Source organism: Mauremys reevesii, unplaced genomic scaffold (assembly GCF_016161935.1).
Source record: "Mauremys reevesii isolate NIE-2019 unplaced genomic scaffold, ASM1616193v1 Contig7, whole genome shotgun sequence".
NCBI lineage: Eukaryota > Metazoa > Chordata > Testudines > Geoemydidae > Mauremys > Mauremys reevesii.
Window position 1 is genome coordinate 457905 of NW_024100884.1, and position 14902 is coordinate 472806.

A 14902-nucleotide genomic window follows, 5' to 3' on the forward strand; every position below is an offset into this window, starting at 1 on the left:
TGGGGGACAGCAGGGGAGGGGCCAGGGGCTAGCCTCCCTGGCCAGGAGCTCAAGGGCTGGGCAGGATGGTCCTACAGACTGGATGTGACCCACAGGCCATAGTTTGCCCACCTCTGATCTAGACTCTCTCTGGCAGGTGTTCCTCTAACCTGCTCTTATGATGGAAATTCCACAATCTCCCTCAGCTTTTATCTCAGAATCACATTATGGTCCCAATCTACAAAGAGCCTTAGGCACTGTGACAAAGTTCCTCCTCTACCTGGGTGGGTCCTGCATTTATTGGCAGATTTGCTCACCTCAGTGATCTTCCCCACAGTCTGGGTCAACTTTTCCTGTGTCTGATCAGGAGTTGGGAGGTTTTGGGGGAACCCAGGCCCGCCCTCTACTCCAGGTTCCAGCCCAGGGCCCTGTGGATTGCAGCTGTCTATAGTGCCTCCTGTAACAGCTGCATGAGGGCTACAACTCCCTGGGCTACTTCCCCATGGCCTCCTCGAAACATCTTCTTTATGCTTACCACAGGACCTTCCTCCTGGTGTCTGATAATGCTTGTACTCCTTAGTCCTCCAGCAGTATACTCTCAGCTCCTTGTACCTCTTGCTCCCAGCACACACGCACCCACCATACTCTGGTTCCCTCCCCCATCCCACCTGACTGGAGTGAGCTCCTTTTTAAACCCAGGTGCCCTGATTAGCCTGCCTTGATTGGCTGCAGGTGTTCTAATCAGCCTGTCGGCCTTAATTGGTTCTAGCAGGTTCTTGATTACTCTAGTGCAGCCCCTGCTCTGGTCACTGAGGGAACAGAAAACTACTCATCTAGTGACCAGTATATTTGCCCTCTACCACACTCCTGTACCCCACTGGTCTGGGTCTGTCACAGCACCTAAGCTCCAGCCACCATTTTAGACACTATGATCCACAACCCCCGGCTTGGCTGACACCTATCCCTGTAGGCACCTAAATTCACTCAGGACATAAATCTCTGTGTAAGTTCTCACACTGTTTAAGCTTCTGCCTCTGGACACGAAGAGTGCACTGCTGCCTCACTCTAGACGTTTGGACACCTATCTTTCACCTGTGCCCGCGGTGACACAAACTGGGGAGAGGAGCATCTAGCTCACCCGTAGGCCCTGATCCAGTAGACGTGCACAGAGGCCACCCAGAACTGAGGTGAGAGACGGGGAGGAGAAGAACCTTCCTCCTGGGCAGTGCGTGAACCACCCCCCTGCCCCTCTCCCCGAGCCCCTGCCTGAGCTCTGAGCTCCCCATCGAGGCTGCTGCCCTCCCAGTGCCTCCAGCCCCCATGCCTAGCAGCTGCTGCCAGAGGGGTGTGCCAATTACTTTTGGGAGCTGTCCGAGGAAAGCACTGACCCACTGGCTCCCTGCCCCCCAACCCCCTGCCCCAGCCCAGATCCAGCACCCCACACTCAAACTCCCTCCCAGAGCCTGCACCCTGCACCCCAACCCCTGCCCCAGCCCAGAGCCCACACTCTCTCCTGCACCCAAACTCCCTTCCAGAGCCTGCACCCTGCACACTAACCCCTGCCCCAGCCCACACCCTCTCCTATACCCAAAGTCCCTCCCAGAGCCTGCATCCTACACCTCCTCCCGGACCCCAACCCCCTGCCCCTGCCTGGTGACAGTGAGTGAGGGTGGGGGAGAGCGAGTGACAGAGGGACGGAGGTGGAGTGAGCAGGGGGCAGGGCCTCAGAGAAGGGGCGGGGCAGGGGGCATGGCAGTGGTCTTGGTGTCATTAGACAATTGGCAACGCTACCAGACTGGAAAAAAGCTAATGTAGTGCCCATCTTTAAAAAAGGGAAGAAGGAAGATCCAGGGAACTACAGGCCAGTCAGTCTCACCTCAGTCCCTGGAAAAATCATGGAACAGGTCCTCAAGGAATCAATCCTGAACCACTTAAAGGAGGGGAAAGTGATCAGGAACAGTCAGCATGGATTCACCAAGGGCAAGTCATGCCTGACTAACCTAATTGCCTTCTATGATGAGATAACCGGCTCTGTGGATGAGGGGAAAGCAGTGGATGTGCTATTTCTCGACTTTAGCAAAAAGCTTTTGATACAGTCTCCCACAGTATTCTTGCCAGCAAGTTAAAGAAGTATGGGCTGGATGAATGGATGGTAAGGTGGATAGAAAACTGGCTAGATGGTCGGGCTCAACGGGTAGTGATCAATGGTTCCATGTCTAGTTGGCAGCCGGTATCAAGTGGAGTGCCCCAAGGGTCGGTGCTGGGGCTGGTTTTATTCAATATCTTCATTAACGATCTGGAGGATGGTGTGGACTGCACCCTTAGCAAGTTTGCAGATGACACTAAACTGGGAGGAGTGGTTGATACGCTGGAGGGTAGGGATAGGATACAGAGGGACCTAGACAAATTAGAGGATTGGGCCAAAAGAAATATGATGAGGTTCAACAAGGACACGTGCAGAGTCCTGCTGTAAGGGTCCAGGTGTGGGTCCCCTTGTCAGGTGAGGGGTTGCTCTTCGCCTTCAGGCGCCTGGGAGCCAGGCCGCCTCACTACAGGAGGCTTGAGTAGCAGTTCAGTCACACAGTCCGCGCCCTAGCTCAGGGCGGGGTAACAACAAGTATACGGCTCAGACCCTCAGGCAGGGCTGAGCAGCAGTTCAGTTTGTAAGCCCAAGCCCTAGCTCAGGGCAGGGCAGCAACACAGGGCTCAGACCCTCAGGCAGGGCTGAGCAGCAAACAGGTAAGTCCAGGCTCCTAAGCCTGAGCGTTGGGATTGAGGGGGAGACTGCTACCCGTGAGTAGGGTGGCAGGGGGGACACAGGCCCACCCACTCCACTGTGTCCCAGCCCGGGGCCCTAGCAGCGGCGTGGATCCGCTGCTGTCAGTGGGGATCCTGGCCGCAACACACTGACATAGGCTCAGGGTCGGCGGCAGCCAGACTGGGGTCGGCTATCCCCGGGCCACTTCCAATCTCCCCCTCCAGCGATACCTGTGTCCTCGTGGCTTCAGCAGGGGGTCCACCAGCATGGGCTCCTCAGGAGACGGGTGCACAGGTGGGCTCGACTCCTCCTCGGGGTACCAAGCTTGGGGCAGGTTCGGCCAGTCCCCCTCTGGGTACCGGGCTCAGGGCAGGCTCGGCCAGTTGTCCTCTGGGTACCGGGCTCGGGGCAGGCTTGGTTCAGCAGGAGCTCGGTTACCAGCATCTGTCCTCTCCCGCGGCCAGGCTCCAACTGAGCGCTGGGCCCGGGCTTTTATACTTCCTGTCCCGCCCCTTGACTTCCGGGGGGCGGGGACAGGCGGCGGTGGCTCCGCCCACTGAGGCAGCTGGTCTGGCTTGTCCCTCTCAGGTGCGCCTGGGAGCCAGGCCGCCTCACTACACCTGCACTTAGGACGGAAGAATCCCATGCACTGTTACAGACTAGGGACCGAATGGCTGGGCAGCAGTTCTGCAGAAAAGGACCTAGGGGTTACGGTGGACGAAAAGCTGAATATGAGTCAACAGTGTGCCCTTGTTGCCAAGAAGGCTAATGGCATTTTGGGTTGTATAAGTAGGGGCATTTCCAGCAGATCGAGGGATGTGATCATTCCCCTCTACTCAGCACTGGTAAGGCCTCATTTGGAGTACTGTGTCCAGTTTTGGGCCCCACACTACAAGAAGGATGTGGATAAATTGGAGAGAGTCCAGCGGAGGGCAACAAAAATGATTAGGGGGCTGGAGCACATGACTTATGAGGAGAGGCTGAGGAACTGGGATTGTTTAGTCTGCAGACGAGAAGAATGAGGGGATTTGATAGCTGCTTTCAACTACCTGAAAGGGGGTTCCAAAGAGGATGGATCTAGACTGTTCTCAGTGGCAGAAGATGACAGAACAAGGAGTAATGGTCTCAAGTTGCAGAGGGGGAGGTTTAGGTTGGACATTAGGAAAAACTTTTTCACTAGTAGGGTGGTGAAGAACTGGAATGGGTTACCTAGGGAGGTAGTGGAATCTCCTTCCTTAGAGGTTTTTAAGGTCAGGCTTGACAAAGCCCTGGCTGGGATGATTTAGTTGGGTTTGGTCCTGCTTTGAGCAGGGGGTTGGACTAGATGGCCTCCTGAGGTCCCTTCCAACCCTGAGATTCTATGATTCTATGGGCATGTGGCAGCCCTGGCCATGCCGGAAGAGTGCGCCCAGCAGCACCGCCGGCAGCACTGCCCAAATGTCAGGTGGACCGTGTCCGCATGGGCGCAGCTTGTGCATGCCTGGAGGCCCAATGACTGTTCTGCCCTGGGGCCTGGAATTGCTGTCGGCGGCCTGACCACTCCTGTCTCCATTAAATCCTCATCTTTCACAGCTCCCTCCTCTCCCAGTTCTCCTCCTGCCTTGCTAATCGTTCTCGGTGTCTGTTCTGTTGGGTGGGTCTCTTCCTGTCTCCCTCTTTCACAGCACATCCCCCCAAAGCTAGTGCTTGTTCCTAGTGGTTCTTATGGACACTCGCGGCATCAGATATCACCTCTATGCCAGTGACTCTCAAACTCTTGCTCTGCTAAAGATTGTTCCTGGGCACGTCCTCCCACATCTCAGCTTGTCTGACATCTCCTCGTCGATGTCCAGAGTGAAACTTAAGATCAAAGCTCTTCTGGCCCCTCACAGCCCACCCCACTTTCTAATTTCTTCATCTCAGGGGCGGCTCCAGGCCCCAGCACGTGCTTGGGGCGGCATGCCGCGGGGGGCGCTCTGCCAGTCGCTGGGAGGGCGGCAGGTGGCTCCGGTGGACCTCCCGAAGGCGTGCCTGGATGCCTGAGGGAGGTCCACCAAAGACGCAGGACCAGCGGACCCTCCACAGGCACGCCTGCGGGAGGTCCACTGGAGCCGCCTGCCGCCCTCCCGGCGACCGGCAGAGTGCCCCCCGCGGCATGCCGCCGTGCTTGGGGTGGCAAAATGTCTAGAGCTGCCCCTGCTTCATCTCTTTGGATAACACCATGAGCCCTCCCCGAGGCAGGGGGCTGTGACAGCTCTCCCTGCCTCCCATCCCACACACTGGGCTGCCCTGAGCTAGGTACCAGGATCTCTGCCCCTTCTGTGGGCCAGGGATTGTGGTCCTGAGGTGGGGGTGAGGCCTGGGCTGGCTGCAGGGAGCCCAGAGCAGAGTGGGAGGCCTGGGGTCTGAGCTCTGCTTGAGGTGTCTCCTTATGGGAGGGGCTGGGGGGTATTTCCCCTGCCCTGGCTGGGAAAACTGCTCTATGATGTAGGCCCAGGTCAGGGATTGGGTGAGGAGGAGAAAAAAACTGTCCTGTATTTTTGAAATACAGTGTTGGCCACCCCAACATCTCCATCAGCCCAGTCATTCTAGACATAATCTCTGAGTCAGCCCCTCTCTAGGCCCCCACGTCCTGACCTCACCCCAGTCTCCCTGCTCCTGCATGTATAACACGCAGGGCCAGCTCTAGGCACCAGCGCTCCAAGCATGTGCTTGGGGCGGGACTTTCCAAGGGGCAGCACTCCCGTCCTCCCCACCCCCTTTTTTTTTTTTTTGCTTGGGGTGCAAAAAGCCAGGAGCCGGCCCTGAACCAAGATATTCCCTCTCAGCTGAGGCTTTCAGGCCGAGCTGGAACTGACACTGCAGTTCTGACTGCAGTAGCTAGGTGGCGCTCATGGCAACCTGAGTTGCACAGGCTGAACTGCAGTTCAGGCTTCCCTGCCGCTGGAGAGCCCGAGCATCATCCCCCGGAGCTGAGCCTGGACTGAGGCGGTGAGAGGGGCTCAGCTCCAGGGGACATGCCCTCCAGCGGCAGGGCAGCCTGAACTGCAGTCCAGCCTGTGTGTGAGGAGCCGGGGAGGGAGTGAAGCAGGGCCCGGGATGCAGGGAGGTGGGAGGGGTCCTGCTGCCACCGCTGCTCTGTTCTGAGTCTTCCCAGGGTGGTGCGGCGTTTCCCCACCAGAGTGGGCTGTGCAGGGCACCGCCGGGCTGGGCAGGGGGCGAGGATCCCGGCTCGCAGTCTGACAGGGCGAGTGGCTGGACAGCCCGAGCTGCCAGGGAACTGCCTCCCCCGGACCCAGCCCGCTGCCCACCTCCCCCGTGCTCAGGGCCGGCTCTAGACCCCAGCGCGCCAAGCGCGCGCGTGGGGCGGCATTTTCCCGGGAGGGCGGCAGGCGGGTCCAGCGGACCTTCTGCAGTCATGCCTGCGGAAGCTCCACCGGAGCCGCGGACCAGCTGCAAGAGGTCCCACGAAGGCGCGGGACCGGCGCCCGGCAGCACGCCCCCTGCGGCGTGCTGCCCTGCTTGGGGCAGACGAATTCTTAGAGCCGCCCCTGCCCATGCTGCCTGCCCTGGGCAGGGAGAGGCAGAGCCCAGCTCCGAGTAGGGCAGCGGGGGATACTGCCCCACCAGGGGACCCATGCAGCTCGGGCACCTGGGGGTCAGTGTCTGTCCTCTCAGCTCTGCCTGCACAGGGCTGGGGAAGCAGCTGTCAGCGCCTGCTCCTCTCAGCCCTTGCACCCCCCATCCCACTCGCAGCCCCTCCACTTGTACCTCCCCCATCGCTCCTTCACCTCACCCCTTCCCCTTGTACGCTCCCTTCACCTGCACCTCTCCCTTTGTACCCTCTCCCAGCCCTCTCCTCCCGCACCTCCTCCCTTCCTCTGCATCTCTTCTCCTGCAACCCTCCTGATACCCCCCTCTCCTCCTCCACCCTCTTCCGCGAGTACATCACACCCCGCTTCTCTGCCAGTGTAGAGCCCCCAGCACCCCCACTCCTCTGCCTGAACCCTCTTTACTAGACCCCATCCCTTTCTGGGTACAAGATTTGAGGGTTAGTCCCTGTGCCTTCCATGTGCATTTGGAGTACTAAAAATGGGGTTGCAGGGGACCGGGGGGGGTGGTGAGATTTGTACTAAAGTGAAATAAAAATAGGAGAAACTGTTTGATCCCCACTGAAAGTGTAAACGGGGATTGCTGTGGTGAATGAGGAGGTCACGTTTTGGGGGGCGGAGCCCAGAGCTGGGGCAGCAGGAGGTGCAGGTTGGGGGAAGAGAGAGCCCAGGGGGTAGGGGAGGGCACTGGTGCGGGGAGCCCAGGGCTGGGGGCAGCCAAAATTTTTTTTGCTTGGGGCAGCAAAAAACCTAGAGCCGGCCCTGATAACACGTCACAGATGCAACCTCTTGTGTCTGTCCCAACAGCCCAGGCTCTTGTTCACCCCATCATCTCACACCTCCACTGCTGTGATCTCCTCCTGCCCGGCCTTGATGCCAGCCGCTTTGTTCCCTCAGCTGCACCCAAAGCCTGGCTGCTGGGCTCAGCCCTCAGGCTCGTCTCTCCTGCCACCTCCACCACTTAGTTCTACTGAGGCCCCTCCAGCACCGCTCCAGCACAAGCTCCTTGTCTTTGCCTTTAGGCCTCTCAACTCAACATTTAGTCCCACCCTGTCTGAGCGATTGGCGCCGCCTTCCCCCTGCCAGCGATGGCTGGTTCTAGGGGTGGGCCAGCAAGGCCGGTTCCAGGGGTGGGCACGCAGGGCCGTCATCCTCAGCACCACTTCCAGGGGGAGCTTTATTGCTGCTGGGCTTTTTATTTTATTTTTGCTCCTGGCAGCCTAGGTAGGGTGACCAGATAGTAAATGTGAAGAATCAGGACACTTTTTTTTTGTGCAGGGTCAGGGGGGATAGTTGCATTTATAAGCCAAAGCCCTAATATTGGGGTGTCTGGTCACCCGCCTGTCTGCTTCTCCCTTAAACACCTCAGTGTTTTCTCCCACTCCATGTACAGAAAATCACCCCATTAATATTAGTAAAGCTGCCCCCTTTTCTCTTCAATCCCTCCTCCAAACCCAGCTGTGCTGTGGCCCCTGGAATCTCTCCTGGCTGGGTGTGTGGTGGGCCAGACCCTGAGTGTGTGTGTACAGGACCTAGCACCATGGGGCCTGGCACACTGTGTGCAGGACCTAGCTCAGAGAAGCCTGGCCCTGAGTGTGTGTGTACAGAACCTAGCACAGTGGGGCCCGCCCATGAATGTATGCACAGCACCTAGCCCTGAGTGTGCGTGTGCAGGACCTAGCACGATCGGCCCTGGCCCTCAGTGTGTTGTACAGGTCCTAGCACCATGGGGCCTGGAACTGTGTATGTGTACAGGATGTAGCCCAGTGGGTCCCAGCCCTGAGTGTGTGCATACAGGACCCAGCTCAGTGGGGCCCAGCTCTGAGTGCGACCTCTGGATGCTACTGGAATGCAAATAACAATGTGCAGTGGGGCAGGAGACTGGAGTTATGGCCTAAGGTTGGGCTTAAAGGTGTGTGTCTGTGTCTGTGCAGAGGACGGGGGATGAAGAGGGGCAGGTGGGTTGGGGGTTGCAGGGACCAGTGTGGCACGGCCAGAGACGAGTAATGACATGGAGCCAGGAAGCCCTGCTCTCTGGGTCAGGTTTACTGTCCAGTATCTGAGGTTTATAACACAGTAGATATAACAGATGGGGCAGGGCAACTTAAGTCAATTCGCCCATAAGAAGCCGGCTCCTGTGCTGTGCTCTGCTTAGTGTCTTATGGGCAAATCTTTCAAAACATTCGTATCACTAGTGAGGGAGACGTCGCTTTTAGCTTGACTGTTGCCCATTAAGTTTTGAGAATCAACATTAACTCCCACTGTCTTTGACTTTTCAGCGGAATACGAGGCAGCGAAAGGTGAGGGCATTTGTCCTAGTTGTGATTATGCTTTAAATTGGAAAAGGAACACTCAGAGCTGTGTGTGCAAAGACGTGTTAGTGTAAAACATTAATGTGTTACAGAGACGGGTAACGTACACAACAAGGGGAAATCCAGATATTACCCAGACATCATGGATGGGAAATCTTTTGTATTGAAATATGAATATTAACGGTTTTATTTTTCACAACATCAACCCTTGGAAATACCCTTAAAAACAAACAAATGTCACTTACTGACAGTTGAGAGACCCTGGAATGAGAACGATTGTTTTATACCAATAAGGCCCAGCCCGGTGAGCTCCCGTACCCCTAGGTCTCTTTGGAGCAGGCTTGGGCCCTGTTGGCTTCCACACACAGCAGCTGTAGGATCAGGCACATGGGTCTGATCCCACTGAAGTCAGCAGGAGTTCTAGGCACTCGGCACCCCCTTGGGGTCACCCAGCATCACTCAAAGGATGGAGACACTCATGAGAGAAGAGTTCTTTGAGCAGCAGTCCCAGGTTCTCTGCTGGGCCAGGACCTGCTTGGGGTGCGGGCAGTGAGGGAGCTGGTTATGGCTCCCTGGTTCTCAGCTGCCCCAGGGGTTTCTCTAGTTCACTCCAGCTGGCTGTGGTCCCTGAGAACTAGTGATGTTCCCAGCACACACACCCCAACCCCTCCCAGCCCCAACATTCCCCCTACACCAGGATGGTGGGGGGAGGCAGTTGACACAGGAGCCAGATATGCTGCTTTATCCCATCTGGGCTCTCCCTACGGCAGGGGAATTCTCTGATGTCCAGGGCCTGGTTCCAGCCAGTCTGCACCATCCCTGCACATAGTGACCGGAGCAGGGCAAAGAACTGGGCCCTTTATCTGCCCTCCCGACTCACATGAGTGATTCCCACAGGTGCGGCCCCATTGATTTCTGAGGGGAGGGTTTGCAGGATCAGATGCAATAAAGGAGAAGTCCTAACTAGTGATTAGGATCCCAGTCCTGCTGTCCTTACTCAGGCAAAATTCCCACTGAAGCCAATGTAATGCGGGGTTAGAACTGGGCACTTTTGTTACTGAGAATCTCTTCTGTTGATTGTCCACTGCTATCTACATACTACACAGACCACAGTGAGAGATTATGCCATACTCTATCAAAGAAACTGAGGAACCACCTGATCAGCATCCTATACAGCAAACAGGAAAACATCAAAAAAGAGCTCTCCAACCTGGAGACTCTCATCTATAACCAAACTTCCATACAAACGGACTTCACTAAAATAAGACAGGAGATCTACATTACTCACTTCACCTCTCTACAAAGGAAAAAGGACTGTAAGCTGTCTAAACTCCTACCTGCCACATGGGGCCACAACCGTGGTACCCCTAACCCACCCAGCAATATCGTCAATCTATCTAACCACACACTCAGCCCAGAAGAATAGTCGTCCTATCTCGGGGACTCTCCTTCTGCCCTGCCACCCCCACCAACATGATACAGTTCTGCGGCGATCTGGAAGCCTACTTTCACCGTCTCCGACTCAAAGAATACTTTCAGGACAACACTGAACAGCGCACTGATACACAGCGCTCTGATACACAGTTACCCTCCCACCAACAGCACAAGAAGAAGAACTCCACATGGACTCCTCCCGAGGGTCGAAATGACAGTCTGGACCTATACATTGATTGCTTCCGCCGACGTGCACAGGCAGAAATTGTGGAAAAACAACATCGCTTGCCTCACAACCTAAGTCGTGCAGAACGCAATGCCATCCACAGCCTCAGAAATTATAATCAAAGAGGCTGATAAAGGAGGTGCTGTTGTCATCATGAACAGGTCTGACTACCAAAAGGAGGCCGCCAGACAACTCTCCAATACCAAATTTTACAGGCTACTTCCCTCAGATCCCACTGAGGAATACACTAAGAAACTGCACCATCTACTCAGGACACTCCCTACACTAACACCAGAACAAATCAACATACCCTTAGAGCCCCGACCAGGGTTATTCTATCTACTACCCAAGATCCACAAACCCGGAAATCCTGGACGCCCCATCATCTCGGGCATTGGATCCCTCATTGAAGGACTGTCTGGGTATGTGGACTCTCTGCTCAGACCCTACGCCACCAGCACTCCCAGCTATCTCCGTGACACTACTGATTTCCTGAGGAAACTACAATGCATTGGTGACCTTCCAGAAAACACCATCCTAGCCACCATGGATGTAGAGGCTCTCTACACAAACATCCCACACACTGATGGAATACAAGCTGTCAGGAACAGTATCCCTGATGATGCCACAGCACAACTGGTTGCTGAGCTCTGTGCCTTTATCCTCACACACAACTATTTCAAATTTGATGACAATATATATCTCCAGATCAGTGGCACCGCTATGGGCACCCGCATGGCCCCACAATATGCCAATATTTTTATGGCCGACCTGGAACAACGCTTCCTCAGCTCCCGTCCACTCACACCCCTTCTCTACCTACGCTACATTGATGACATCTTCATCATCTGGACCCATGGGAAGGAGACTCTGGAAAAATTCCACCACGATTTCAACAGCTTCCACCCCTCCATCAACCTCAGCCTGGACCAATCTACACGGGAGGTCCACTTCCTAGACACCACGGTGCTAATAAGTGATGGTCACATTAACACCACCCTATACCGAAAACCTACCGACCGCTATGCCTACCTTCATGCCTCCAGCTTCCATCCCGGACACACCACAAGATCCATTGTCTACAGCCAAGCACTGAGGTACAACCGTATCTGCTCTAAACACGCAGAAAGAGACCAACACATAGAAAATCTCCACCAAGCATTCTCAAAACTACAGTACCACGAGGAAATAAGGAAACAGATCAACAGAGCCAGACATGTACCCAGAAGCCTCCTACTGCAAGACAAACCCAAGAAAGAAACCAACAGGACTCCACTGGCCATTACATACAATCCCAGCTAAAGCCCTCCAACGCATCATCAGGGATCTACAACCCATCCTGGACAATGATCCCACACTTTCACAGGCCTTGGGTGGCAGGCCAGTCCTCGCCCACAGACAACCTGCCAACCTGAAGCATATTCTAACCAGTAACTGCACACCGCACCATAATAACTCTAGCTCAGGATCCAATCCATGCAACAAACCTCGATGCCAACTCTGCCCACATATCTACACCAGCAACACCATCACAGGACCTAACCAGATCAGCCACACCATCACCGGTTCATTCACCTGCACATCCACCAATGTAATATATGCCATCATATGCCAGCAATGCCCTTCTGCTATGTACATCGGCCAAACTGGACAGTCTCTAAGGAAAAGGATAAATGGACACAAATCAGATATTAGGAATGGCAATATACAAAAACCTGTAGGAGAACACTTCAACCTCCCTGGCCACACAATAGCAGATCTTAAGGTGGCCATCCTCCAGCAAAAAAACTTTAGGACCAGACTTCAAAGAGAAACTGCTGAGCTTCAGTTCATTTGCAAATTTGACACCATCAGTTTAGGATTAATCAAAGACTGTGAATGGCTTGCCAACTACAGAACCAGTTTCTCCTCCCTTGGTTTTCACACCTCAACTGCTAGAACAGGGCCTCATCCTCCCTGATTGATCTAACCTCGTTATCTCTAGCTTGCTTCTTGCTTGCTTATATTTACCTGCCCCTGGAAATTTCCACTCTTGCATCCGACAAAGTGGGCATTCACCCACGAAAGCTCATGCTGCAAAACGTCTGTTAGTCTATAAGGTGTCACAGGATTCTTTGCTGCTTCTGTTGATTCATTTATGTTCTTTTTTCCCTTTTCTCTCCTCTCGTTCCCATGGACCCTCTGCCAGAACTGGGTAAGTTGTTTCTGGTTGTGTGGTTTGTTTTTCACAGTATGTGACTTGCTGAGTCTGCATTTCGTTTGTGTAAATTGTCATTTCTGATTATTTCAGGACTCGCCAGAGCCCAAGGATGCACAGGTAACTAACGCTGATACTGCCGCAGTCACTGTCAGACCCATTCCTCTGGGATACTCAGTCGATGCTCAGTCCTCTTACAGCTCTCTCAATATCTAAGGGGTCGGGCAAAATGTCATTGTCTGCTTGAAACATTGAGGAGCTTGGTTATTCCCCCTCCCCCCCAGGGAACCTGCTGGGGGCAGGGGCGAGCTGGTGCAAACAGATAATTGGTTAACTGCTCTCCACTGCTATTTTATAGCCTCTAGTTACTCCATTGTTTATTTCTATACTGGCCATTTTTTAGCAGAAACCTCCAGCCAATAAGCTTATCCAGCCCTGCTGGATGCAGTGGCAGAGAGTGGGTGGCAGAGGGGCAGCTGGTGGCTCTAGAAGGGTTGCCGAGGTGAGGAACAAGGAATTTAAACTTGTCCCCACACTTAGGGCTTCTCAGCGTGGGGAATTCATGGGGAAGAGCCCAGAGTAGCTAGCGTGGAATATTCTGCACTTCTATCTTCCAATGGGGATTAACCCAAAGCAGACACGGGCACTCTTAGCATGGAATCAGAGTGTCCGCACAGGCAGCCAGTGGTGATTAGCTGTTCTGCACTAGCTACTCACGGCTTTTCCCCATGTAGAAAAGTCCTTAAAGTTACTTCCAAGCAGAGGTGAAAGTGAGCCGGGGCGCCCTGGTGCAGTGCACTGGTAAGAGATTGGCCAGCTGGGGGCGGGACTCTGGATGCTGCCGGCAGGGTAACACTGGGCGGTGATGGGCATGGGTGGCCCATCCCTCCCCTTCTGCCCACTCCCTCCCCTTCTAACCTCCTTCCCCACAGGAGCCCAAACCACCCCCCCATGACCCCCAGCGCCAGACAACCAGGGGCAGAGGGGTGAGGCCCCAGCCCGAGCCAGCACAGACACTCCCTAGGTGGTGCTGCCCCAAGCTCCTGCCCTGACCTCCCTCCCCAAGGGGCAGTTGTCATAGGCCAGTACCTGTAAGAAATTTAAGTTACTTTCATACCTGCTTCCAAGGGAAAGAGGAGAAGCCTCCCACCAGGTCCCTTCCCAGGGACCACAAGCCCTGACTACCCTCTGCTGTGGCAAAGCTGGGCCTAGATCTGCTGGTCCCTGGGTCAGCACTTTACCCACAAGAGCATCCGTTCACTACCCCGATAACAGACAGGACACTGGACTGGCCAGGGAGGGGCAGTGACAGGGGAGGGCTTGGGGAGCAGAGCCCCGTAACACCAGGGGACTGTTACAGAGCTTGGGTCTCACGTGCTACCATAGGACATGGACCTTGCACATATGCACTGTGCTAGTGCCCAGTGCCTCGGTGTATGAATTAAAGCAGCACAGGAGTGTGTGTGTGGGGGGGCAGTCAGAGCTGGGAAGCAGGTGAGAGCAGGGGGTTCTGAGGCAGGAAGGAGGAGGCGGCGGTTGGATGATGCTCAGCAGCAGGGAGTTTGTTCGGGGTGTAGGGGTAGCTGGTGGGAGAAGGGAACAAAGGGAGAAGGAGGGTGAGTGGGGCTGGTAGTAGGGGAGGAGCAGGAGGTGTCAGGTGAGGGGTGGGCAGGGGAGAGCCTGAGGGGTTGGGGACAAGGAGTGGAGCCAGTGAAGGGGACGGCAGGGGTGTGAGGGGGCCTGTAGCCCAATCTAGAGATTCTATATTGATTATACTGATTACTTACACATTTGTAGTTGTCACTTTGTGGGTTGACCGGTTTTTCTCCCAAGATCAGGAACAAAGTCACAGACACCCCAGCTCAGGAAGGGAGACAGAGATGCTACTGAACGTCCATCGGCACATTTGTATATTTAGATTTTTTTTGCAAAAGAACCTAAAACGTGAGCCATTGTTGTTTATGTGCTGGGCCAGAGCGAGGAGGAGGAGGAGTTGGTGGCAGCGATCAGGACAGACTGGCCGGGCAAGGCTAGAGTCAGGAAGGCCAAATGCTCCTTCTGGGTTATTTCAGACCCCTGCCACTGCCAGCCCTGCTTCCCTCCCCGCCCTTGCTGCCCCCAGCCCAGCGCAGTCTATGGCCACGGGGCCCTGGGCAGGGCTAGGCTCTGGGCCATTCCACACCCCTGGCCCCTGAGCCTGTTGGGATCCTGAGCCCGTCTCCTCAATGCCTCATTCTAGGAAATCTCCAGCCCCTGGGGAGCCTCCTGCCCTCCTATCCCCGCAGCTTCCCTGTCCTGGGCAGGCCAGGCCCGGGGTCTCCAGCAGGGCCATTGGTTCTGGTACTGCACTCATTGCCAAAACTCCCAGCCCTTGACCCAGCCAGGCCCGTTGTCCCAGCGCTGACC

General features: G+C 55.2%; 1 protein-coding gene across 1 annotated transcript in view; it reads left to right on the forward strand.

The window, feature by feature from the left end:
• The window catches only part of LOC120394625 (butyrophilin subfamily 1 member A1-like), a 50567-nt gene that overhangs the window by 24537 nt on the left and 11128 nt on the right, over positions 1–14902 (forward strand). The window contains exons 7-9 of the mRNA XM_039518862.1: positions 8607–8627; positions 12488–12493; positions 12590–12616. Coding sequence (XP_039374796.1) covers positions 8607–8627; positions 12488–12493; positions 12590–12616 — 54 coding nt within the window. The remainder of the gene's footprint in view (positions 1–8606; positions 8628–12487; positions 12494–12589; positions 12617–14902) is intronic.